Source organism: Papio anubis, unplaced genomic scaffold (genome assembly GCF_008728515.1).
Source record: "Papio anubis isolate 15944 unplaced genomic scaffold, Panubis1.0 scaffold390, whole genome shotgun sequence".
NCBI classification, from domain to species: domain Eukaryota; kingdom Metazoa; phylum Chordata; class Mammalia; order Primates; family Cercopithecidae; genus Papio; species Papio anubis.
Genome location: NW_022164060.1, coordinates 54605 through 82599, shown reverse-complemented (window position 1 = coordinate 82599; position 27995 = coordinate 54605). Strand labels below are relative to the sequence as shown.

The following is a 27995-nucleotide window of genomic DNA, read 5'->3' as shown; positions in this document are numbered from 1 at the left end:
TTTTTTTTTTTTTTTTTTTTTTTTTTTTTTTAAGACGGAGTCTCGCTGTGCTCCCAGGCTGGAGTGCAGTGGCGTGATCTCGGCTCACTGCAAGCTCCGCCTCCCGGGTTCACGCCATTCTCCCACCTCAGCCTCCCAAGTAGCTGAGACTACAGGCGCCCGCCACCACGCCCGGCTAGTTTTTTGTATTTTTAGTAGAGACAGGGTTTCACCATGTTAGCCAGGATAGTCTCGATCTCCTGACCTCGTGATCCACTCGCCTCGGCCTCCCAAAGTGCTGGGATTACAGGCTTGAGCCACCGCGCCCGGCCTTTTTTTTCTTTTTGAGAAAGAGTCTTGCTCTGTCGCCCAGGCTGGAGGGCAATGGTGCAATCTCGACTCCACTGCAACTTCCACCTCCCAGGTTCAAGGGATTCTCCTGCCTCAGTCTCCCGACTAGCTGGGATTATAGGCGCCCACCACCACGTCCAGCTAATTTTTATACTTTTAGTAGAGATGAGGCTTCTCCATGTTGGCCAGGCTGGTCTCGAACTCCTGATCTCAGATGATCCACCCGTCTCAGCCTCCCAAAGTGCTGGGATTACAAGTGTGAGCCTCCGCGCCTGGCCCATGTTTCTTTTCTGGTAATATTCACTGGGGAAACCAGTCACCATTCACGGATTTATGCAAGTCAGAAATCTTGGTATCTCCTGATCTGTCCCTGGAGGCTTGTTAATTTTGCCTTATCCACTTTTTTCTGTACCTTTAGGACAAACCTAGTCCAAATTAAGTGTCAGCACCACTTGCCTAGATTACTTCTTATAGACAATCAATTGATATCCTAACACCCACTCTTACCCTCTTCTAAACCACTCTCCACACTGCGACTTGAGTGATCTTTTGAAATACAAATGTAACCACAAAATGACCCCCAACCACTGTGTTTAAATTGTTTCAATAGCTCCTACTACTTTTAAGAAAAAAAACAAAATTCTTTAACATGGGGAATAACATCCTCCATGGATGGTCCCATCTCTACTCACCTAGACTCTCCATCCACCATCATCTCCCTAGCTCTTTATGCTCTAGCCACACTATTTCTGCCACATGATCTATTTACATTAATATTTTCTGTTTTCGCTACAATAGAGAATTTTTCTTTCCTCTTTACCTAGCCCATGTTAATGTTTCAGATCACAGCTCAGTTGTCAGTTCCTTCTGCATCCCAATTGTATGATGTTACAGAATAAGATTTTTTTTAATGAAACCTGTTATAGTTAGAATTTTCCATTTTTTTCATTTGTGAAAGTTATCTCAATTGCAATTTTGATATTTATCTAAGTATTTAAGAAATATTTTAAGAAATATATGTTCTCCTCTAAGCTGTAAGCTCAATAGATCAGGGATTGTATGTACTTTTGCTTATCATCTGTTATGGTTTGAATATATCCCCCAAAAGTTCATGTGTTAGAAGCTTAAACTTCAGTGAACAATGTTAGGTGGTGGGGCCTAATAATATGTGACTCATTCATGAGGGTGGAACCCTCATGAGGGGATTAATGTCATTATTGCGGGATTGGGTCAGTTATCTCAAGGGTTGGTTGTCACAAAGTGAGTCCAGCCCCTGATGCTTTTCTCTATCTTATGTACTCCCTTCCACCTTCCACCATGGGATGATCCTCGCCAGTTGCCAGTGTCATGCTCTTAGATGTCCCAGCCTCTAGAATTGTGAGTTAAATAGACTTATCTTTTTTGTAGTTATCCAGTCTGTGGTTTCCTAACAGCAAAAATCTGACTAAGATTCTATCCTACCTCACAAAGAAATAAATGAAACACATAAATAATAATAAATGAAATAATAAATGCATCACAAAGCATTTGTTATTTTAAAGTCAACACTTTCAAAACACTAAAATACATAAATGACTACATAAATGGAAAAAAAAACCAACAAAAGCAGAAGTAGAAGCAACTATCATTCACTGAATATTTAATATTTGTTAGGTACTGTGCTAAATCCTTTGTATACTTCATCATAATTCACCTTTAAAACACCTTATTTTACAGATAAGAAAAATAAGGACTTAAATGTTTAAGGAATTTGTTTATGGACAAACAACTAATAAGTCAGGATGTAAACCCTGGTTTTTATATTCCCCAAAGCCAATGATTTCTATATACAAATGAATACATTATGTAGACACACAGTGTAGGGGATGGAAAGTGTTAGGAAGCGTTCTTCCATATTTGACATTCCAAGTAGATGACATTATTTCAGTCTGGCAATTTCTGAAGACATTTCTGGGTGTCAGAATTGTAGGAGTGCTACCAGCATCTAGTGGGTAGAAGCTAAACATCCTAAAACATCAGGACAGTTCCCCAAGAAGAATTATCTGGCCCCAAATGTCAATATGGCCAATGTTGAGAAACCCTAGTTTAGCACAAAAAGAAAAGAAATGAGACTTCCATGTCCAAATACAACATAGTAAGTCATGAGTAGGCTAACATTCCTAGTGTGACAACTAGAAAAAAACCATTTAATTGCAAGAATCATAAAGATACCAGAGAGATATGGAGGCAAGGGGGAAAGACAAATTTCTAGAAAGTCTGGAAAAGCTCTTTTGGAGCTGACATGGAACATGAGGAAACTTGCCTTATTGTGCAAATATATTCATGGCTACACATACATGTCAAAACTTTTCAAATGTGGTATTTTAAATATTTAGTTATATTCTATGTCATTCATACCTCAATGAAGTTCAAAGATATAAATAAAATAAAGCTGTTTTTTAAAAAATTACTCAAGAATTTGTTGAACGGTGACAGGTGCTCAAAACACTTGCCAACATCTTATATCTCCAAAAAAACCTACCCAGGAACTAAGAAATTATTGCTCATATTCTCTCAATATTAAAATGAGAAAGAGTAACTCTGATAATCATATACTCTTTTCTATATCCTCTCAGCTAACTTTTGAGCTGAGTAAGATCTTAGACCTTATTAATGCCTATTTATAATTTCGACAGTTTCCAAACATGAAAGGAGACCACTAAATGTGGTCCTTTACTGAACCTGATATGATTCTATAAATATGTATCTAAACGTAACATTTAAGTTATGCACATATTTAAATATATACTAGAAAATATTACTAGAAAACTTTTTCCTCCTAAAAATAATCATTGGAAAATACTGCTTTTAAAGGTCAAAGTAACAGATGCTGAGATTTCTGTTTTAGCGGAGTAAGTCATGCTGCTGAACACAAACATACGAAAACTTGGGTTTTCAGAAAGATAAGTTTTGAAGATGAGTATTTACTACAGAACTCCAAGTATGTTTAAATTTTGTAATTTAACTACACTTTAATAACAGCTTTTAGGGAAATACATAAAACAAGATTTAGTTAAACTTTTCATTTTAGATATTCACAACTTGAATAAAGGTTTTAGAAATGCAGTGTCTGTTCTACAGAAAAAGTGATATTGAATAAGATTAACGTAGAAGGATAATTTCAATGTATGTATGGAGAGGAGGAAAAAACTAGACACAATCTAAATGTTCAAGAAAAGGAATGGTACAAGGAATAATGGTATATACATATAGTGTGACATTATAAGGCTATTAACAACTTCTATAATTACTAAAATTATGGCCCTAGTATTCATGGGTTCACACAATAAAAACTAGTCTCCATTTTCATAGACACAGTCAATTGAAATTAACTCCCTTTCTCTCTTTTTCTGCCTCTCCTCCTCCCTGCCTCTACCCTTTGTTTCTTTTTGGGCGTTTCTTTTTGGGTTAGTGTTTCTTTTTGGGTTAGATTCTTTCTGTTTTCTACTTATGACTTTGGAACTCTGATTTTAATTCAGACATATCTATGCTGTTTAGGCAGGTTCAATAATTGTTCAACTTAAGGTAATGAGACCTCTTAATATATATCTGTCCTCATATACATAAACAGAAAAATCATCTGAGTCCCATTTAAAAAGATAAATGCTTAAAACTATTAGGAGTCAACTATAAAGACATGAATCATCACGTCAATAAGGACTTCAGCAAAGGTTAAGCATAACAATACTTTTCTCTCTAAAAAATGAAGCTTTCCAAATGCATGCAATATATCAGGAAAACATACATTACCCTCTAATCCTCTCTGTACTGGAGTGCCACTGATACACCACCGATTAATCCCGCTCAAACGCTGGGCCATTTCTGCAGCCTGATGAGAGAGAAAAATGAAATAAAAACAAAATCCAGAAAACCAGAGAAAGAACACAGAAGTCATACTCATGAAAAACAGCCCATTAAAAGCTACACTTCCGGTGAGATGTACCTGCTTTTATTTAACAGTTATCATACTTAATGTTGAATGTCATATTCAATGGACCATCTTCCAGTACAGTGGTTCTCATTAATGGGAAGCTGCCACGCAGTCCCCTAAAACAGAGGGGTAGTTCAAATACATACAGAATGAAAAAGCCCCCTGAATAACTGATCCATCTCCTACATCACTCTATCCTCCAGATACACTAATAGATATGATTCATATATTCAGTTCAGGTTATAGACTGGCCAAAGACAAAAGAAAAAAGACATATGACATTCAAAGGCTGAATTAAAATTCTGTCTCTAAAGTAGTATTTTCTGCTACCATTTGGCCTCTGATTTAAAAGACTGTCAAAGTCAACTCTGGTTCAAAGCTATCTGAGGCTACATGATGAGCTCCCAGTTAGCAGAAATGCTTATAGAAGTTCCTAAACACAGTTTACTTTGATTTGCATCACATATAAATTGACATCTTACTGAGAAATATATATTTCACATAGAGCAAAGATTCACAGAGTACAAAATTAATTTCAAAGGGTTATGTAGTTCAAAGCACAAGAGAAAAGCACCAGTAGTGTTTAATAACAAACTTTTGACCAATATCAGTACTACAGGTTAACTGTGCTTAAACTATTAAACTACTCAAGTTCCCCTAATTCCATTTACCACTTCTTCCCCAGCCCTCAAAAGATTTTGCAGAAACTCTCACTTTTACTGCGGGACATTCAACCATCTGAGCTTCATCAAGGCAGATCCTCCACCACTCCACAGCTACTAGGGGGCTCGGGATAGCCATATAGCGCTTCTGGTTCCGTAGTCGACGCCCATCCTCACTATTGCTATGTGGGATATCGACATAATTTAATTCTGAACGAAGTACATCATAGGTGATGATAACTATATCCTGTTCTGCCAAAAAATGAGGTTGTAAAAAGCCATCTTTCTTCACTCCTTGATATACCTAGGAAATAATACAGGCAGTTACTGCAAAAAGGCTCACTAAAGGCAATGAAATATTCACTCATTTATACCTTTACTAAGTCCTCTCTATTTTCTTAGGAGCATTCATGCTATGAGACAGATCCCATATCTGTTTAGAGAAAGACATGTTCCAGTGTGGAAGATGAATTACATAATTGATGTGCAACAAACTGTAATAAATGTAAACATGACAGCATCACAGTGGAAAGACCAATTCTGTAGCGGAGAAGGTGAAATCACAGAGGAGTTAAAACCTGAGGTATATCTTAAAGGTTCTCATAGGTGGTAAAAAAAGAAAAGGGCTATATGTAGGTAAGAGGATGGAATCAATAGCATATGTGAAAGCACAATGGTATGAAAATGTAGAAAAATAAGAGCTATTATTTATGAAACGTCTTTTATATTTCAGATACTGTGCTAAACATTATCTCCAAACTTCAACAATAACTCTGTTGGTAGTTAACATTCCTATCCCACACATAAGAAAAATAAAGTGATTTGCTCAAAACTGATGGAACTAAGACTCAAAGCTTTGCCTACCCACACAGAACAGAGCTTCTTAACAGCAAAAATTGTTTTACTTATTACTGTATTCTCCATGCCTATGTAGAGTGGATGAAATATAAAAACCTTCAGTAACATTTGCATGGAAAGAAGGAAGAATGAAATTAGTGATGGGTTATTAATATTAGGAAACAATAATATTACTATGTGCCCAGTACTTGATGAAATCATATAATCTTCACAAATGACTGGATACTATTTTTAAAACTCAGCACAGTTCCTGGCACATAATAAGTGGTCAATAAAGATTTGCTTTATAAGTAAATTCTTATTTTACAGCTGAGGTAACTGAAGTTTAGAGGATGATTCTGGAGCTAAGAGATGGCAGGTCAGATAAGTAGCTCCTATACCACAGTGCTGCCTTTAGATTGCATTTCTCTCTGAAGACTATAAATGCTTATACCAAGATTTTTTCATTTACATACTCAAGAATTTTTAAAAAGTGTTCACATCTTTATATTCAGAATGCTTACACTGCTGAAATTCTGATGTTAGAAAAGAATAACACTGTACTGTTCTAGTTCTTAGTCTCAATTTTTTTCTTTAAGCTTTAACATTACTATTAAATCATTCAGTTAGTTTTGAGGATAAACAACAAAGAAACAAAGATTCGGAAACTATCATGAACAAGAAAAACTTCACATCTTCCTCTCCTTCTAGTCCAAGTGGCCTTACCAAGACTCGAAGAGATGATGACCTCACATGCCTGTTGATCTCATCCACCCACTGGTGACAGATGGAACTTGGAGAGATGATCAGAGTTGCTCTTGTTGACACTGGCTCCATTGCAACAAGGCAGTGGGGGCAATAAAAAGGCTTGATCTTCAGATTTTTCTCATCATAATTCACGCACTTTGCATGCTGCCACAGGTGACACTTCAGGCACTGAACACGAGGCTTACGATCTATCTGATCAAGTTCACCACATATGCACTCAAAGCGATAATCAGAGGTGTTAAAGGGACTCATGGTATTAGAAGGTGGCACATCACTAACATCAGGATTTAGAGATTCAGCACAGTCCTCTGTTTCATTTTCTTGACTGAATTCAGAGATACATGTACTTTTAGACATAGCAACATCAGTTATTCCAGAGTTGCTAGTAGCTGGACAGGGACCTTGTGAATGGGGATTGATAAATGGTTGACTTTTCCCCTTTTTTGTGGATGGAACAGGCTTTTTCCTCAATTTACTACGATTTCTCCTGGCCTTATAATAATAATAGTAAGGATCGTCATCATCATCAGAGGTGTTTGATGGCAAGTATTCAGAATCTGTGTCCTTGTTCCCTGATTTTCTAGATTCTTTCTGAATTTTCCTTGGACTCCCTACTGCCTATGAAAAAAATATTTAATTAATTGATTTCAACATAGTTGCACTTCTGAAATTAAACTCCTGACTTTATGTAAGTACTTCATATAAAAATCTAGCAGCCAGTCTTTGCTACCCTTTTCCCTGAGGAGAATCACTCCTGATAAGTGGCTTCCAATCTGCCCTCTGTAAGGACCCTCACTTTATCGCAAAAGAAAAGGAAGGCTCTACAAGTATAAGATTTGAAGAGACGAAAAATTAGGATAAAGGAAGCTACCGATATTTTGTTATTAACATACTATGATTTAGTCTGCCTGAATCAATACAAGACTAGTACTTTCAAGTACATAAATACACAAATTGGGGCAACTACAAAAATACCAAGTACTAACATATTGCATCCAAAGAAAGTAAAAGATAATCCACTGATTACTGCAATTAGCAATTTGATTCCTTCTTTCCTTCCCTTTTCTACATGTGTCCTCTCTTATAATTACTTATTAAATGCCAATTCTGTGCCAGTAGTTGTGTTAGATGCTAGGGACACAAATATGAACAATATTTGGCCCCTGGTCTCAAAGGGGTCTACTGGAAAAGTGAGAACAGTAAAAAGTAAAATGATGCTATAGGAATACCTAAGAGGGTTGTACAACATAGTGGGAGTATGATAGGCAGGTAGGTAACAGGGACGGCTTCCTCCAAGTGATATCAGGGCTGAGGTCGAACAGGGGAGTTAAGACACAACATGTATTCAATGAGAAATTTTCTCGTTTTGGTGGTAGCAGGATTACCAAAAGCACAGTTGATTGCTGTCTTCAATGCTACCCAAGGACAATACCAGACTTTCTACTCCAGGAAATAATTTTTTTGTCTTTTTCTTGGTGGCCAAGCTGCTAGTTCCACATTTTGAGTTGTTGTCTTTAGTCTTTATTTATGATTGCAAATATTTTAACTATTTTCCTAAAAGCAAACTGAAATTACTGGCCCAACAGAAGCAGTTTTCTAACAAAAATGCAGAAATTTTATAAGATAATAATATAAAGAAAATAAGAATTTAGTAGTTCCAGACCTGCCTGGGCAACACAGTGAGAACCCCATCTCTACAAAAAATAAGAAAAATTAACCAGGCATGGTAGCATGAGCCTGTACTCATAATTACTTGGGAGGCTAAGGCAAGATGATAGCTTGGCACAGGAGTTCAAGGCTGCATTGTAGCCAGGGCATGACCACTGCATTCTAGCCAGGGCAATAGACAGATGCCTTGTCTCTTAAAAAAAATACTAAAATACTAAAAAATAAATAAATAATACAGAAGATGCTTTAGACTCTATAATACGCTTAGCCAACTAATTTTATAATTCATTCAATAAATATCTGAGTATTTGTTATGTGCCAAGCATTATCCTCTGGGTTTAATGATAGCCAAAATAAAGTTACTCTCATGGCGTTTATATCCACAAAGTAGAAAATATAACTTACAGATATAAGTACTCTTCCTATTTTGTTTTTTATCTTCAGATTGTAAGAGTTTCAGTGTCAAGGTAGGATCTGTCAATGTACTCGGTAAGGTATCACATACATGTACTTAATATGCAGCTTAACTTAAGCTCTGTTACCTGCTTTTTTGTTTTATCACATATATCTTCCTCCTTGTAATTCTTTCCTAATGTAAAAGTCCCAGAAAAACCGTGGCCTTTGATCTGTTTCACGAGACCTTCAAAAATTAAACATTTCAGCATCCGTTTCAAAAGACTCCTGTTCCGTTGAACATCGTATCTATATATAGAACTGACATACTTATAGATGGAAAGGATGGACACTCCTTTTTTTCCATTCATTTCCTTCACAGCTGTCAGGATCATCACACGTGTAGCTAAATGTAAAAGGATATGCTAATTCAGTCAAAATAATTAAAATGAAAAGAAAGTAAAACTTGGTTAATCTTAATCTGCATGAGGACTGAGTTAAGAAAAAAATAAATCAAAGATTTATTACAACATAGTGTCATTTTGAAAAAATATGTAATAAAAATGTATCTCAGCATATTAAGAAACAAATTAGTGTAATACAAATAATTGAAGGAAGAATTACTCTTATTGAATTGTTAATATTATAAAACAACAATCATTCAGAATTATAAAAGAAAACTCTCACAATTATTTAAGTATACGCTATGATTAGTATATGAAACGTTCATTTCCTAAAAGATAAATAAAGCCTGGTTTAAACTGCAAGCTAAAGAGATTTAAATACAACAGATTGAGCAAGAACTACCTGGGCCAAGTCAAACAAAAGAATACATCTTTACTTTTGTTAAGATATTATGACTTGTAATTGAATTCATTTATGAAAAGCATACATAACTGTAAAAACAATTATTTATAACAATTACAAGATATCTCTAAGGATTGCAAGAACTTTAGCAAAGATCACTACAAAAAGGTATTTCCTTTAAGAGATGTCATACTTACGAGGGCATTGAACTTTTTCTTTTGGTTCAAATTCGATATTCTGGATTTCTGTCTCTTTCAGTTTTCCTCCAAAATAATGTGACGGAATAAAGTAATTCACCACTTTTCCCTGATACAAACAACAGTCAGTAGTTACACAGTGTTTTGCTCTCAGTATTCTGAATTGTTTATTGAAATTAACTTTCCTTCTTTATGGAAATGCAAAACAGTTGTAAAAAACTTGCAAGAGAAAGGGCCAAATAGCTGTAGATACATACATTGTTTTATTTCTGAGTTTACAGCTAGCTATCACTTAAAAAAAATGTGCATATTATCTTAAATTACCTAAATGTTATGTGTGGAACCTCCAAAATTAACTTTTTTTTTTTGAGACGGCGTCTCGCTCTGTCACCCAGGCTGGAGTGCAGTAGCGTGATCTCGGCTCACTGCAAGCTCCGCCTCCCAGGTTCACGCCATTCTCCTGCCTCAGCCTCCTGAGTAGCTGGGACTACCGGCACCCGCCACCACGCCTGGCTAATTTTTTGTATTTTTAGTAGTAGAGACGGGGTTTCACCATGTTAGCCAGGATGGTCTCGATCTCCTGACCTCGTGATCCGCCTGCCTCAGCCTCCCAAAGTGCTGGGAATTACAGGCGTGAGCCACCGTGCCTGGCCTGAAATTAACTTTTAAAGGTATATTTAAATATAAAATTAACCCATTGAATTTATAATGATATGAAAATAACTTGGAATTAAAGGAGTAATGAGTAGGACATCTCAGAGAGAAGTTACTGAGCTAAATCAACATATTCCAAGTCACATTTCTACAAAGAAAACATATTTTTTTCTATTTCCTATTCAAATCTGAAAGGCTAATTCTGCAAACTTGACCCTACTGAAAGATAACATAATGCTAAAGCTGTGAGACTGGTGGATCCTAGAGGTAATTAATTATAATTACACCTTTAACTACTGACTTCATTTCAGCAAGATTTAATGTAAACGCTGATTTTGGATTTCATTACTAGAAAATATGAGCTATATACTATATTTGCCTTAGTGGATTTTGTTTCTGTAACTCTAAAATTTATATTTTTATACACAATTATGTATTTTGGGACAAGGACTTGAAATTTGTTTCATTTAGCAATCTATTTACTAAGCTACCTGTTCTTTAACAAAGTTCTAATTATTTGGTTCTAAGATTTATATATCTGAGATTTGTACAATATTTTTAAATAGCTCTTAAAAATATTTAGTAGTAATATGGAGACTTTATTAGTGACAAAACATTTGAGGAGTCAACAGTACTTTTGTAAAGGAGTTTCTCTGCCAACTAGAAGGAAGTTTAGTAAGTGACTGCTAATTCTCTTCCAGGTTGGCCAACATTACTTAAAAAATAAACCTTCTGGGTCACAAACACCCCATTCTCTCTGCCCACTTGAAGTTAACTAACCACTAATATAAATCATTACCCACAGAGTGAACAGAAAGTGTTGACTTAAGTGCCAAGCAAATGTTCAACATATGATGCTTTTCGAGAACATATGTCCCCTGCTTTTGCAAGCCCTACTGTACCCCTCCTACCTCAGGAAGAGTGAGAGCATCTTGTTTGACATCTTGTCGAGTATGTGTCAGAATCAGAGCCAAAACCTCCACTGTCTTTCCAAGACCCATCTCATCTGCTAAAATTCCACCAAGCAACTGCAGCCCAGAATTTGGGTACTCACGAATGATGCTAAGGAAAAAAAAAAAAACAAGATAAATCACATCACAAGAATGTGAATACAAATTATACTTTTTCTAAAGAGAACTGGAAGCAATGCATAAAGTCTAAGTTTACTGAAACTGTATTTTAGGGTAAAATAATTCAAACCTTAGATTACGAACATAAGAAATGTGATAACCAAAAAAACTGCCTAAGCTGACAAGTAACTCCGCAGAAATGAGTGGCAGTCAAAAGAGAACATGTCTGCCTTCTTTCTATGACCTTTATGAATCTATGAATAAAAAGAAAAATACAAAGGGCAATAACTACTGATTCATTCATGATGTTTAATGATTACTAAGAAAAAAAAAAAAAAACTGGCCCCATAATAAACAAGATAACATTTTTACTTAGAATAATAATCTCTTTAAATCTTGATAACTAAGCACCTTATGTCTATTATTCCAAATTCATTCACTGAAAAATGACAAGTGCTATTAATTCTAAATCTATCCTATCCATAGAGATGTCTAGTAAGACTTCACCTCTGACTCCTTCATGAGGTAAAGCCAAAGTTACAGATATGCTAACAATCTCAGACAGTTTTTCATTATATTTATTTTTTAAATCAAGCATATAAGTAAAATTTTGCCTTACCAGCCTGTATATGGATTATAGTAGAGTTTCAGACCCTCAGATGTAACAATCTCTCGCCATAAGAAGTGCAGGGCACTTTCTAAAGAAAAATATAATCATAATAACAAATTTTTGTTTTGCCTTCAGTCAGATAATCACATTAAAATACGAATAGGTTAACTGTGAGGATACTCTGACATAGTGATACCCATATTCTTGTGAAATCTCATTTTGGAAAAGCCACATACTTAACATGTAAGTAAAAAGCTAAAGGTCCCTCAGTTTCCTTTCTTCTGGTATTACTCTTTAGCTCTCTTTGTTTTGGGCACAAATCCACATCAGCAAATAATGGGACAGATAAGCAAACTGTAGCTGATTACAGAGAATTAACAGAAAACCGATACATATAACCAGTCCCTACCTGATAAATGAGTCTTTTTAAATAAATCTTGCAATAAATTATATGAAGTCTTTGAATAACTCAATAGACATATGCCAGCTGGCTAACACATTTACCCGAATCAGACTTGACCTCTTCTATGGGTCTGAGAGTGAGAAGAAAGGCTTACTTAACTGGGAAAAAGATATCTAAAACCGTAACTCAGAAGTGCTGAGTTTGTTTCTACCAGAATCTTCCACTATCCTTCCCCTTAATATTTTAACTTATTTAAACCAAATGCCAAATAAGTAGCATGTCTCTACCCACCAATGAAACAGCAAGTAATTTTTAGTTGGCTTCTTTAGAGATTAATAGGTATTTCATATTTTTATCTTCTAGAATAAAATAGCCATTAAAATTTCAAAAATCTATAGATGCTGGCACAAAGGCAGTAAAAAGGGAATGCTTTTACACTACTGATGGGAATGCAAATTAGTACAATCTCTATGGAAAACAGTATGGAGATTTCTCAAAGAACTAAGAGTAGATCTATCATTCACTCCAGAACACTACTGGAACTTGTTCCCTAAAGGGAAACAAGTCACTATATCAAAAAGACACCCATGCTCACATGTTTATTGCAGTACGAATTGACAATTGCAAAGATATGGAACCAACTTAAGTGCCCATCAATCAATGAGTGGATAAAGAAAATGTGGGTGGAGGGGAGCAGGTGTGTATACACACCATGGAAACCATGGAATACTATACAGCCATAAAAAAGAATGAAATAATGTTTTTTGCAGCAACTTGGATGAAAATGGAGGTCATTATCCCAAGTGAAGTAACTCTGGAACAGAAAAACAAATACCACATGTTCTTATTTACAAGTGTGAGCTAAGCTATAAGTACATGGGGGCATACAGAGTAGTACAATGGATACTGGAGACTCAGAAGGGAAGTGAGGGATGAAAAAGTACATAGTGGTACAATATACACTATTCAGGTGATGGGTACACTAAAAGTCCAGACTTCACCACTACACAATTCGTCCATGTAACCAAAAATCACTTTTACCCCCACAAAGTTATTGAAAAAAGACAGCAATAAAGAAGTGGCATAAAAGCCTCCCGTAAAACTACTACTTTCATAAAAATACTCAACAGATGACATTATTGTAAAGAAAAAAATGCAAAATCTAGGTAAATTAGTCACACATAAGTCTCCTACTTTTGTAAATTTGCTTTCTGTCACTAACATTCACCATTATATTGTGAGTTTCTTACAGATGATCAGTAAGATTCCCACTGGACCAGATTCTGAACAGCAATTGTTTGTTTGAAAGGAATGTAAAAAAAATTTCTTGGTTTTCAAAAATTCCAATTGAGGCAGCCTTTGATTTCCTTTTGGCAGGAAAAACCATTTCAAACTTTTCTGAATGAAGAAACCCACAAATTCCTTTTTCTAGATTTCAATTTTAAAGAATTTCTTAGAAAATAATTTTGTTCATAGCACCCATTTTATCTTATATTTTCAGGATGTTTATTTTAATGATTAATTTCCCCCTGCCCTAATTGTCTCTGATGTGATCTCTCTAATCAATTTTTCTTTAAACATCTTATTCTTACCAGTAGCAGGACTGCTTCTGAAACACTCTTGTTGTAGCATCCAATTGACAGCCTCTCTTTGGTAGGGTCTCAACACAGGGATCAGTGCAGGATGTTGGACATCCACTTGGATGGACCGTGTTTCTTGCTGATGTGTTTGTTTCACAAAGTGATACAGCTCGTCAATGTCTTGTCCCTCTGGCTCATTCTCCGGATCATCTTCATCCTCTTCCAACACATCTGTACATCACACAACAAATGTACTCAAAAACTGACGTGACTTTTCTAACTATAAGCAATTCTTATTCTAAGAGCATACGATGAACTTGCCCAACTCTGGGTTCTTGCTCAGCGTGTTTTGTCACTGAAAGGCCCTATCTTTAATTTTTCATTAATCAAAAATCTACTCATCCATTCTTCAAGGAAGTTTAACTGCTACTTTTTCCATGGCATTTTCTTTGGCTTTCCCTGGCTGGAATTATGTTCTCCTCTGTTGTGCAATACTTTTATATTCTGGATATAGTAATACTACATTGTAATCTACTGCTGTACCAACTGCAATCATTTATGTCCATTGGTCCCTTCCCCAGTGAGACAAAGGCAAAGTTTTTCATTTTTGTAGCCCCTCAGAGAAGCTGACACGTAGCTGACACGTGTATTGTCCATTGCGGATATTTTACAAACATTTGAGGAACTCAATGTGAATACTGTTTGAAGTTTATACAGGAACAACTTATTTTACTTTTACAATTTTAACATACAAAATCCATATGGAGACATAACTGTTCTATGCCCAATAAGAAACAGGTTCTCATTTTATTTCTTATGCTAAAAAAGGATAGGCATTTGGTAGCAGTAGCAGCCAATTGGAAGACAAGTGATTATTAAGTTATCAATGCAAATTTGTAAAATAGTAAAAATACTAATTTCATTTGGTGGGCACAATTGTTCTGTGGAAGAAGATTTATGCTTACTATAACATGAAAAAAGTAATAAAAACCTTGAACATATTTACAAACTCCTTTCAGTTAATGGTTCTTTATTAAAAACATAACTCTTTCAAGGTAAAAAAGTCTATCATTTATTTCTGAACTGCTTTGAAAGAGGCCTATATACTTTTACAGGACACACCTCATAACTTCTAAAACTAAAAGATCACACCAAAAAATTCATGACTTACTTTTTTCCAATAAAAAATATGCCATGTAAAATTTCCAAAACTTCACAATTAATGTATAGCTTTATGCTTGGTTCTTTTAGACTTTTACTGTAATTATATAATCTAAGATTAATAGCTAAATTTGAAGCTTTCCTTAGATACCAGGTTTTAAAATGTACAAATTTGTAATATTTTTAAAAGACCATAACTTTAAAAACTCTACATGTACTTAAATTCATTCCTTCTAATCCCAAAACCAGAGGCTTCCTCATTTAAAGTATCTAACTTGCAAAATGATTTACTATTACTGATATTATAAAGCATTGCAAAAAATGTACTAGAGAAATAACAATCAAAGTTAGAAATTGATTTTCAAATACTCCAGTATGACAATGTTCTATAATTTGCACCTGAAATAATGCTGACCCACCATGAGCAGAACTTGGAGAATTTGGGTTCTTTTTCCAGTAGTGTTGATGAGCTGCACCAAGCCATCCACACTCTCCCATGGTGACCAATGGCAGACAACTCTGAATCTGCAGTCCTGACCAAAGATGCAACGTCTTGCCAAGAAACAGAGCAAAGTTATCTGGTCTTTATGGGAACCAGGCTTTTGAAATTATTTGTCAGACTGCAAAGGAGAGGTGGAATAAACGCCAGCCAAGAATTTCTGGCCATGACAAAATAAAAGCACAGGAATAATGCAAAAATCCCAACCAGCTCAGATCCCTTTACACTCTGCCTTTTGACTTGCATATTGACTCTGCAAATATTCCTTTAATATTTACAATAAGGTAAACACAGAGTTAACCAAAGAAATAAATTATATTAGTGGGTGCATTTCAAATAAGCATAATTTGCCATATAATCATTTAATTTTTATTATGACTTTATCAGCTGTTTTTCTGATTGTTGTGTCCAGCACTTAGAGAAAAAAACTCACAACTCCTAAGTAATAGCAATTTTTAAGTTTACTGTAAACATTACCTGGAATAATATAATTGTGTAACTTTTCCATTACTTTCTTCATAAGCTGATTGAACTTTTTCATTCTTGAATTTGCATCACTCAAGAAGTCTAGTTTTGCTAGGCCAGCTTCCAAAAGATAAATTCCAACCTACAAATAATTAATCAAAATAAAAGTAGTTATATTTGAAATACACCATTCTTTATGAGGACATAAGAAAGAAAAAAATTAGCATCACTATTTTTAAAGGTATTCATAGCATTTGTGTCACAAATAATAAATACATACCTACCAAATTTTCCCCACGTGTTTCATTTTCACTAACAAATTACAAATGTAAGTGCCTACAATGTACAATTCGAGTTGCTGGAAAAAAATATTTCCCTAACTGAAATCGAACCTGTGAGAATGCGATAAGAACACCTAGTTCTATCTACTAATAAAATGATTCCCAAAACTAATGAATTAATCAGTCAAGTTTGTTAAAAATGCAGATTTCCCCAGAAGATTATGATATACATGCTAGGAATCTTCTACACTGTTAGGTTTGGGCATCCTTATTACTGAATCAAACACTAAAACGTGTAAAAAAACAGACCTTGATTAATGTTAATATTTTGACCCTAGTGAAGCAATGTAGTATGAAGTTTTACAGTTGAAAGACTTGATTTTGAATCCTGGCATTGATACTTAGAAGCTAAATGAATTGGAGAAAAAATAACCTATTTATTTTGACCCAAGTGTTCTCATTTACAAAATGGAGAGACATCTAGCTTAAATAATATAACTATAAAAGTTTCTAATGGTAGACACTCAATAAATGTTAGTTCCCTTTACTTCATGTTGACTATGTTGTACCTGAGTCCCTAATCACTGAGAATCTCATATTCCAGCACTAAAGAACAGAAATCCACCAGCCTTACACAGAAATGAATGACAAAGTGTATTTCATTCCTGTTTGTATTCTGTCTTGGCTTGCTTGGAGATGTCTTACTACAGCAGCAATAAATGTTTAAATATTTGTAAAATTCAGGATCGGGAAAAACACAATAGATTAAGACTTGGTTTGTAGGGAACATAGAACACAGATATGTGAGTCATAAATTGTTACATACTTGTTATCACTGAGCCACAATTTTGGCAAAATCAGTAAAGAGAGGGAATGTCTGGTTACACAGTTTCACTGTACAGGGAAAAATTAATTGCAATCTAATAATTCTAAATTTTCTCCTTTCCTTCTGACAATTCTAAAACTATAACTAAGGTTATTGATGCAAGAAATATATGAAACAGTTTTCGGTTAAACAACATGAAATTAACGTTTTAAAATTTCAAGTTTAACATAAAAACATATTAATTCGCTTCACAGTTTGCAAAGTATACTTTCTTACATTATCTGACCTCATTTTAAACAAAATTTTATGCTGTAAGAAGAATGGGTATTACTGACATTTCATAAAGAAACTGAAATTAGAGCATTTAAATGATTCACATAAAGTTATTTGGCCAGTGAATGGCAGAGACTGAAATAAATTACAAATTTATTCATTCATCTACTGAAAATTTAGGTACCAGGTACTTTACTAGGCTGTAAAGATGAAAGGCTTCATAGTTTACCAAAGGGGAATGATATAAAATGTTAAGTACATGACAAGTTGCCAAAGCTGAAAAAAAAAGAAAAAAAAAAATCTACCAGAGATTCTGAGGAGAGGGCACATAATACCACCAATAGATTTGAGAAATGATCTCCCTGGGTGAATTAATGCTATACTAAATATTAAAAAATAACCAGAAATTATCAGGGAAAGGGAACAACTGAAGCAGAGGGAACTATAAGAGCAAAAGCAAAGACACAGACAGTCATTGTGGTATATGGAAGAAATAAATCAATTTGGAGTTTCTGGGACAAAATAAAAAGCAGAGTAATAAAGGGTAAATAAGGCTCAAGGGCTTGTCAAGGGACAACTTCTGTGCCAGATTAGAAAGATCATGCTTAATTCTGTAGGCAGTAATGAACAGAATTTCATTTGCATTCACATCATACAATTCCAGAGACAAAATCGAAGCATTTGAAAACACAAAATAGCAAACAGAGAAATGGTTAAATGACTGCTGCAGTAAGAGGAACAGATGATGAGGACCAAAACAAGTCACTGAAAGTAGAGATGGAAGATCTTGAAAAAGTGTAGCCTGAAAATGATTAGTTGTAACATACTTTTAATAGTTATTAAAAGCTTAAAGTGTACTTTGAAACTTAATAATGAAAGGCTTATTGCTGGCTTTTCAGACTTCTCTCATAGGTTAATTTAAAAGCGGACTGCCAAGGTAGAAGAGCCTCAAAAGACACCACAAAAAATGGAGTACCTTGATAATGTGATTTCCTTCTGGTTTGTGATAAAGTTTTATTCTTCTCTTCTTTTGCAGCCAACCCAAATCTTCTAACATTTCACCACTGAAGGATGACTCCACTAGAATACCCTTGTCACAAATACTCATTGGTTCTTTTTTTTGTTTCTCTACATCTTCACCTTTTGAATGAATATAAATCAGGAACTGATTGCTTGACTCTGAACTCACCAATGTAATACTCCTTTCGGAAAAATTTTCAGTTAAACTCTGCTCAGGAAGAAGCTGAAGAGTTAATTCTCCTAGAAATGCTTTCCAGGAATTGTCAAAGTGATAGGGAGAAATCACAATATTCAGCTTTACAGACAAAAGGGAAAAAACACCAACAGTCTCTTCTTTTTCAATTGGTTTTGAGAAGCTCACCACTTTTGAACACTTCTTCTTGTCTCTGTGAGCCACTTCTTCCTTCAGACTATCACTTAGAATGATGCAATGAGCAGAAGAGGTATCGGAACCTGGGCAGGGCTGCTCATCATCATCACTTATGGTGATAGGTTCATTCCTTCTGTCCTCATGCATATTCCAATGAAGCTGCTGCCTCTTTTCCTCATCTACCCTCACTGGAGGAGCACGTTTCCTCCGGCTGCTCATTTTCAAGTTTTCTTGGCTGGTAACTGTGAACTCTAGAGGACAAATGAAACAACAGGAGGTATACCGAGAGATGATTTAGTACTTAAGGGTTACCAGATGAGAAATTCAGCATAAATTCATAGCCCATAAACATAATATGAAATCTTCAGTGAGATATAAAGCAATGAGCAATTTTTTACCAGGTCAATATGACTAAGGAATGAACATATTAACCATAATCTATACATCAAATAAATTCTAATGGTTTTACTAGTCTTTAATAGATAAATTTAGTAAAGGCAATTTGTTGTATAAAATAAAATAAATTGTAGAAATAATTTAATGAGCAATATAATAGGAAGGTAAATCTCTCAATTAATCCCAAGTAATTTAACTGCCCCTCAGAAGAAAGCCCAACAATACTTTAAAAGAGTGAAACAAAATCTAACACAGATGTCTGGCATCAAATCTAAAATTATCAGGCACATAAAAAAAAAAAAAATGAAAATAAAACAGAAAAATAAGACCCATGACAAGAAAAAAATCAAAAAGCCCCAGCATGATATAATTAGCAGAAACAAACATTCAAACGGCTACTGTAAATATTCTCAATATGTTCAAGAAGGTAGAGGAAAATATGAATATGACAAAAAATTATAGATATACAAATGACTCCTATAAAATTTATGCAGATGGAAATGCAACATCTGAAACGAAAAACACATTGTATGAGATTACCAGCACATTAGAAATGGCAAAGAAAAAAAGGAGGAGAATAAGCTTAAACAATGGAAACAACAGTAACAACAGAAACTGTCAAAAATGAAGCCAAGATAAACAAAGACTGAAAAAACAATAAATAGAACATCAGAAACCTACTGGACAATGTTAAGGAGTCAAACATGCATAAAACTGGAATGTCAGCAGAAAAGAAAGGATACAAAAAACTTCTTGAAAAAATCATACATGAAAATTTTCCAAATTCTATAAAAACCATCAACCCAGAAAACCAAGAAGCTCAATGAAACCCAATCAAGACAAACATAAAGAACAATCACAATAAGGTATGCCATGATTAAATTACCGAAAAGTGAGGACTTCTCTCTAGATTTGCCCTATTTTTCTGGTTTAGCCACTGCTCCCACCCTACAGCTCTAAACTCGGCAAAATATCTTTCAAAAATGAAGGTGAAAAAAAGATCGACAAAAGCCAAAAGGACTTATCACTTGTATACCTAAAATCTAAGTAATGTTAGAAGCGCTTGGGTAGAAGAAATATAACATCAGATGGAAATCTGGATCCACACACAAGGAAATAAAAAGCAAAAATTAAAAATATGTGCATAAATATAGTAAACTTTTTGATTTTTAAATTTCTCCAAAAGATAACTTACTATATTTTTATTCTGAAAATTTTCAAGCATACATAAAAATTTAGAAAATAGTATAATAGTATATAATTACAGATCTATACAACATACTATGTCCATGGACTAGAAGACTCAAAATGTTCAGATGTCAATTTCTTAGTATTAACTTATAGAAAAGCAATTCCTTTCAAAATTCCAACAGGTTTCTTTAGTAGAAACTGACAACCTGATGTTAAAATTTATATTAAAATGTCTACAATACAGGAAAGTCAATATAATTTTAGAAAATAAAAATAAAGTTGAATGATTTACACTGATTCCAAGACGCATGTCAAAAGAAATAAAAATGGCGCAGCAGTGGTGTAAAGACAAACATACAGATCAATGAAACACAATAAAATGTCCTGCAGTAGATCCACACATGTATGGTCAATTGATTTCTGAAAGAAGTTCAGAGGCAGTCAATGGGAAAGGTATCCTTTTAGTAAATGGATACCAATATGCAACAAAATGAAGCTTTACCTCATAAAATATAAGAGTTCACTAAAAATAGATAATAAAAATAAAAGCTAAAACTAAAACTTCTCAAAGAAAACAGAGGAGAAAACGTAAATGGCATTGGATTCGCCCAAAAAAAGTCACAAAAATTTTTAAGCAGGAAACAAAAACCAGAGACTATGTAAGAAAATGATAAATTAAGTTTCATCAAAAATAAATATTTTGGTTCTTCAAAAGATACTGTCATCAAAATATGACAGCAAGTCATAGATGGGAGAAAATATTAGCAAATCAAGTATCTGATGAAGGATATGTTTGCAGACTATGTAAAGAACTCTCACAAATCAATAGTAAGATAAACATTTAAAAAACAGTCAAAAATTTTGAACAGACATTTCACCAAAGATGACCCATAAGTGTAAAATAAGCACAAGAAAAAATCTTCACCAGCATCAGTCATTAAAGCAATGCAAATTCAACCCAGAAATCACAATGAGATGCCACTATTCACACACTAGAATAGTCAAAAATTTAAAACACTGCAAGTATGGTTCAAACAGAACTGAACTCTCCAACATTCGAACACAGCACAGTCACTTTGGAAAAGTTTATCAGTTTCTAATAAAATTGAATATAACTTAATATGCAGCCTAGCAATCCCTCTCTTAGGTATTTATCCAAGAGAAATCAAAACATAAATCCACAAAAATTTAAACTTCAACGTCAACAGCTTTACTCTTAAAAGCCCCAAACTGGAAGAAAACCCAAATGTCCAACAACTGGTGAATGGACACATTGTGGCATATTCATACAATGGAATACCATTCTGTGATAAAAAGAGACTTCTGTAAAATAACATGAATGAACTGTTAGAGCATTATGCTAAACTGAAGGAAGCTAGATGTGAAAGATTATATACTATACGCTTCCATTTACATGAAATTCTAGAAATGGCAAAAACCTAAGTACAGAAAGCAGATTAGTGGTTATCAGGGGCAAGGAAGTAGAAAAGAGGTGACTGACAGCAAAGGAACAGGAAGGCAGGCTTTGGAACATAAATGTTCAACACATGATTGCAGAGTATACATCTGTCAAAACTCATCAAATTATATACTTTAAATTGAATTTTCTTATATATAAACTATATCTTAAAGTTGATTTAAAGAGCAGAAACAAAAAGTAGATGCACGAGATTTAGAAATTTTAATATTAAATATAACTTTATTCAATAAACCTGAAAAATCTGGATAAAATGATAAATGATAAAATTTTGCTAACAAAATACAAATGAACAAAATTGGCCCAAGAAGGAAAATATGAATAGACCAATAACCATAAAGAAACTAAAGTGACATTATTTACCTGCCTAAGGTCTATTCTCCTTCCCTGATGATTGAACCTTTATTTAGGAACAAGGTGGCCCTGTGATTCAAAGGAAGGCGGTTTCCTTGGCAGCTCCAAGTAAGTAGTTTCTGTCTACTATTGGCCAAAGCAAATCCAATAAGGTAGTTATTGGCTGCATATGGCTGCATATGACTACTTAACTTTCAATACAGTTATGCATTGCATAGTGACATTTTGGTCAATAAGGGACCAAATATTAGAGTGGTTCCATAAAGGAGCTGAAAAATTCCTACGGACTAGTGACATCATAGCCATTGTAACATCATAATGCATTACTTTATTTTTTATTTTTTATTTTTTTGAGATGGAGTCTCGCTCTGTTGCCCAGGCTGGAGTGCAGTGGCTCGATCTCCGCTCACTGCAAGCTCCGCCTCCTGGGTTCATGCCATTCTCCTGCCTCAGCCTCCCGAATAGCTGGGACTATAGGCGCCACCTGCCACTATGCCCAGCTAATTTTTTTTTTTGTATTTTTAGTAGAGACGGGGTTTCACTGTGTTAGCCAGGATGGTCTCGATCTCCTGACCTCATGATTCGCCCGCCTCGGCCTCCCTAAGTGCTGGGATTACAGGCGTGAGCCACCGCACCTGACTGCATTACTTTATTTTTTACTAAATTTTGTGTAGCACAAACGTGCAGTGTTTACAAAGTCTACAGAATTGTACAGTATTGTCCCAGGCCTTCACATTCACTCCCTGACTAACCCAGAGCAACCTTCAGTGTTATAAGCTGCATTCATGCTAAGCACCCCACAAAGCTGTACTATATTTTATCTTTTATACCATATCTTTACTGTACATTTCCCATATTTAAATATGTTTAAATATACAAATACTACCGTGTGACAACTGCCTACAGTATCCAGTACAGAATATACTGTACGGGTTTGTAGCCTAAGAGCAGTAGGCTGTACCATAGAGCCTAGGTGTGTAGTAGGCCGGCGGTACCACTTAGGTTTGTGTAAGTATACTCTAAGATGTTCACATAACAAACTTGTCTATGATGCATTCCTCAAAACACAGCCCCATCATTAAGTGATGTGTGACTGTAAATAAAATCAAATGTTATAAACTCAGCTCTTCAGTCTCACTAGCCACACTTCAAGTGCTCAATAACCCTATGTGACTAGTGGCTACTGCACTGAACAGCACAAATATACAGCATTCACATAATTGCAAAAAGTCTATATATCAGACAGTGCTTAAATCAATCATGAGAATTCTATTCTCTTAGCCAGTGCTTCATTTAATCCTTGGCTATGGTTAACTACTCTTAAAGCATCTTATCCTCTCTTATCTTGGAGGAATAATATAGAAAGCTCTTAATTTCCTAAGTGTTTATGTTTGTCCAGTTTTCTTCAAAGCATAAGCTGGAATACTGAAAGTGAGTCAGGTCACTGCAGGAACTTTGAAAAGTTAGGCTTATCAGTTAACTACTGCCACAAACATGCTGTATAACACACTACCCCAAAGCTCAATACCTTGATACAGCAATCATTTATTCTCATAGATCTGCACATTAGCTGAAGGAGGTTAATCTAGGCTAGGTTTCTGGAAAAGCAGTTTGGCTCTGCTTAATATAGTTCTTATCCTCTCTCCTTGGATCAGCAAAGTAACTCAGGAATGTTCTTTATGGCAATGGTTGAGGTGTATTAGTGCAAATCCAATCACACAAGTAGTTTTCAAAGTGTTTAAAAACCACTAAGGTGCCACAGACCAAAGCAAGACATATCCATGGACCCAATGTTAAGTAGTGGAGAAATATACTACACTTCTTTACTGGGTGAAACTGCACATGGCAAAAAGCATGGATATGGGGGGTGAAGGGGTAGAGGGAGTGTAGAAAGGGAATTGGGCCAGTTACAAAATGTATCACACTAACCATAATAATATTAATAACACGGTTCTTATGGAATCATTAACTCTGAAAACTCCAAAAGCAACTCTCTAGCAGAGTCTCACATTAGCAAAGTAATGTGGCTTAAAGGTGAGAACGCGATGCTTTGAAGTCTTACATTCATTCTAATTCCAGCTTTGGCATTTACTAACTGTGTGGCACTGGAATAGTTATGCAGTCTTCTGTGCCAATTTTCTCATCTCTAAAATGGGGATGATAGCAGGATTGTGGTTAGAAATAGTTTAAGTACAACAGCACAGTACCAGAAATTTGGCCTGTATTCCATAAATGGTAGTTGCTATTTATTGTCATCCTGAGAATACTCTAAACCAGCAGTTCCCAACCTTTTTGGTACCATAAACGGGTTTCATGGAAGACAATTTTTCCATGGACCGGAGGAGAGGGGTGGGGTGGGGAGGGGGTGGTTTAGGGATGAAACTGTTCCACCTTAGATCATCAGGCATTAGATTTTAATAAGAAGTGTACAACCTAGATCCTGAGCATATGCAGTTCACGATAGGGTCCATGCTTTTATGGTAATCTACTGACTCTGTTGCTCTGACAGGAGACAGAGCTCAGGTGGTAATGCTCGCTTGCCTGCAGCCCACCTCCTGTAGTGCAGCCCGGTTCTAACACGCCACGGACTGGCACCGGTCCGTAGCCTGGGGGTTGGGGACCCCTGCTCTAAATTACATTTCACAATAACCAAACTTTAATGTCGCAGGATGGGGGACCACAGATCAGTGCTTCTCAAACTTGACTGCACATCAGAATCACCAGGGAAATTTTAAAAAATCCTGATGCCTAGCCAACTAAGTCAGAATGTCTCAGGGAAACACCCAGGCACTACTCCCTTTATTTTTTAGAATCCCTACAAAAAATCTTGTTATGGATAACCAGCTGCCTACTAAAATCCACTTATTTCCACTCAAAGTATAGAGTAGTTGAGAAATGGCTGTCCAGCTTAGTATGGTCCTGTGACCAGTCCTAGCCAATGGAATGTGAGAAGTAACATGTGCCATGTTTCCTACAATAATTTTGTAACAGACACATTACCAAACCAGAAAACATTACTTCAACTATTTATTCTGTTCTCTGGTGAAACCTACCCAGTATCTTTTCAATTATGTACACCATTATAATTTGCACATTCCTTCAGATGTTTTCTTTCAAACTGATTCTTCCAATATTAGTGCCTCAAGGCACTTATCAGTGATAACAATACACTGCAGAAAAGTCAATACCAGAATTTCTAGCAATGCTCTGCCTTTGTCCAGTTCTTACCTGAGTAAACATTCATGATCAAAAAAATCAACCAACCAAACAAAAAGCTCTTGGTTTTGACTGAGTCTTTACTTAAGGAAATCTCTATTTAGGGTTAACTTTTCGCACCAAAGAAAATAGTAGTTGGTCAAAAATACTTATGACTAAAATGCAATATGGCAACTAGTAAGTCAAGTACTGGTGAAATTCTGTACCTAACCACATCCCATATTCTTCCAGTTTTCTTCATACCTTATCAGTCACAACTATTTCTTCCTCCTTCTTAATTAGCAGTGTTTGGGTAAAATGTAATTATGTGAAGTTTTCTATATGGACCACACTTTCACTGTCTTGTATTTAAATGTAAAAGCCTTTTGCTTGAATTGCTTTTATGCTTGTCTCCATCCCAGTCTTCCCGGAAAGGCTTCCATGACCAGAGAAGCTGAGTTAAGGTCCTCTCTCTCCTGGATCCCAACTGCTACAATGTTCACTTTGAAAGATGGGCAGGAGTAGTATCCCATTCAGTGCTGTACTCCCAATGCCAGGTCAGTACTAGGAAGTAAACACATACAAAAAGGGTGAAACAAAGATCTCTAATTCTGTGGATATATTCCCTCCTTTTGAGGACCTAACAGTACTTTACTCATATTTCTTTTTAGAGAAGTCTCTCTTATCCACATTCTAGAAGACTATAGGTAATATGAAACTATTCTTTAGTATTTCTGAGAAAAATGAAATACTAGAACAAGGCAGGAAAACTGACTGAACTTTACCTTCAACAGAAAACAAGGATGGAATGCTAGAAAAATAAACATAAAATGTTAAATTACTAAGACAATCCAACAAATTAGGCTATAAAGCGCAAACAGGATTATACACTTGCCATATTCCTGTCCAAAATGTTGTCTTACGGAAACGAAGCCCACTCGTTACTAAGTACTAGGAAGCTCCTAATGACCCAGGGTTAACATAATCTTTTCCTTTTCTGTAGAAATAATTCCAGCAAGGTGAGAGTATTTCCATCTACTAAATGCTAAAATATATTAGTTACATAAACTTGAAAAATGCCCTCATAAGTTTTTTCACCACCAAATTCTGTTTCCCCTAAATCTTACTAGCCTAAACTCTTAATAATAAAAGCTTTAATAATTCTGTAAGTCCAGCTCCTTTCGGGTGGACAAAGAGGATATACAATAGCATCTCTCAAAAGTAAACTATTTTATTCTCAATTGCCAGCTTACTGGTTAACTGGTCCTTCAAAGCTCTAGAAAGTCCAGGTTTGCGAACACGGACATAATTATCACAATACTGCTCAGGACTGCTCTGTCTCCAGCATGTTTACTAATCATAAACTAGTCTTTTTGGTGACAGTAGAGATATCATGGATCGTTTCTATTCAAGAGTTTCAACATCCCTACTAATGCCCACTGGAATAATTTAAAGTAACAGTAATAACTTTAAAATTATCTTATTTTGTTCAGAAAAAGCCCCAAGTTCCTTAAGTACAAGTTGGAAGGCATCAAACATCTAAGATTTCTACCTCGTGATAAAGTCCAACTACTTGGAAAAAGTGTAAAGCTTCCTGGTCATTATTTAATAATACTGTATTTATTATACAGTGACCATCAATCATCAAACAACACCCTATCTTCGTTCATAAACCTAGCAACTACCAAACTGTACAACGTGGAAGAGTGGTTCTGAATTCGAATGTAATTAATCTGGCTCCAGAGGTAACGGAGAACTTTGAGTCGGACTGAGAAGCCTCTGCCTCCCCTTTTACTAACACAATGCCGCGCACAAAGAAGGGAGGCGGCCGCCCAGTTCCAGCCTCTGGAGGCAGATCTGCGGCGCACGGTGATACCCACTCAGTTATCTTCCGAAAGACCCACAAGCGGCTCCCGGAGTCTGAGCGGGGCTGTCAGCGCCGGATCGCTCCCAGCAGGCCGAGCAAACAAACGACCGCGAGGCCGAGGAGCGTGACGACGGACTCCCGGATCCTAGGGTGTTTGTTGGACGCTCGAGACAAACACCGCAGGCCCCAATGCATGAGAAGCACAGCCTCCTTTCCCACGACCCCACTTTATCCCCGGAGGAACATGGTGGTCCGGGGTTCGCTAATCCGGGATCGGGAAGGGGTGGGGAAGACTCGCGCAGCGGCTCCCTGTCAGCCCTTGAGCTTTCCGGGCTCCAGGACAACCAGCGTCCTCCCTCCCTGGTACCGGAGGCCAGAGGCCACCTCCCTCCCTCCCGACCTCTGACCCCTGACCTTCCATCACCCAAGCGCCTACCCAAGCTGGTTCTCCGAGCCTCTTGAGTCTCTTTGCACCAGGCCTGCGCTCCTCTACAGATCCCGCAGATCACGGGCACGCATTCGCCACCCACCGAACATCGGCTTGAGGTGGGCACAAGCGCTTTTTGCGGGATAGTGTACGGGTTCCCCGGGAGACCCAGAAACCACAGCGCCTAGCTGCCGGGCGCGCGCTGTAGCGTGGGGTCAAGGCGAACGCGCTCATCAGAGCACCC

General features: G+C 36.0%; 1 protein-coding gene across 4 annotated transcripts; it reads right to left on the bottom strand.

Annotated features, from left to right (window-relative positions):
- Positions 1 to 508: 508 nt before the first annotated feature.
- On the bottom strand, positions 509 to 27995 carry LOC116273140 (E3 ubiquitin-protein ligase SHPRH-like). 4 transcript variants are annotated; one of them, XM_031662091.1, is made up of 12 exons: positions 27761 to 27995; positions 25722 to 26021; positions 18431 to 19095; positions 16087 to 16216; positions 13962 to 14180; positions 11976 to 12054; positions 11198 to 11348; positions 9633 to 9741; positions 8778 to 9034; positions 6526 to 7185; positions 5015 to 5266; positions 509 to 4198 (listed from the first exon to the last, which is right to left on the bottom strand). In XM_031662091.1, exons 3-12 carry the CDS (start codon positions 19061 to 19063, stop codon positions 3986 to 3988), a joined length of 2703 nt encoding a protein of 900 aa, XP_031517951.1. In that variant the 5' UTR covers positions 19064 to 19095; positions 25722 to 26021; positions 27761 to 27995; the 3' UTR covers positions 509 to 3985. The 4 variants fall into 4 exon arrangements, with proteins under 4 accessions (XP_031517951.1, XP_031517950.1, XP_031517952.1 ...); XM_031662090.1 differs by lacking the exon at positions 27761 to 27995 and adding an exon at positions 27338 to 27715; XM_031662092.1 differs by lacking the exon at positions 25722 to 26021.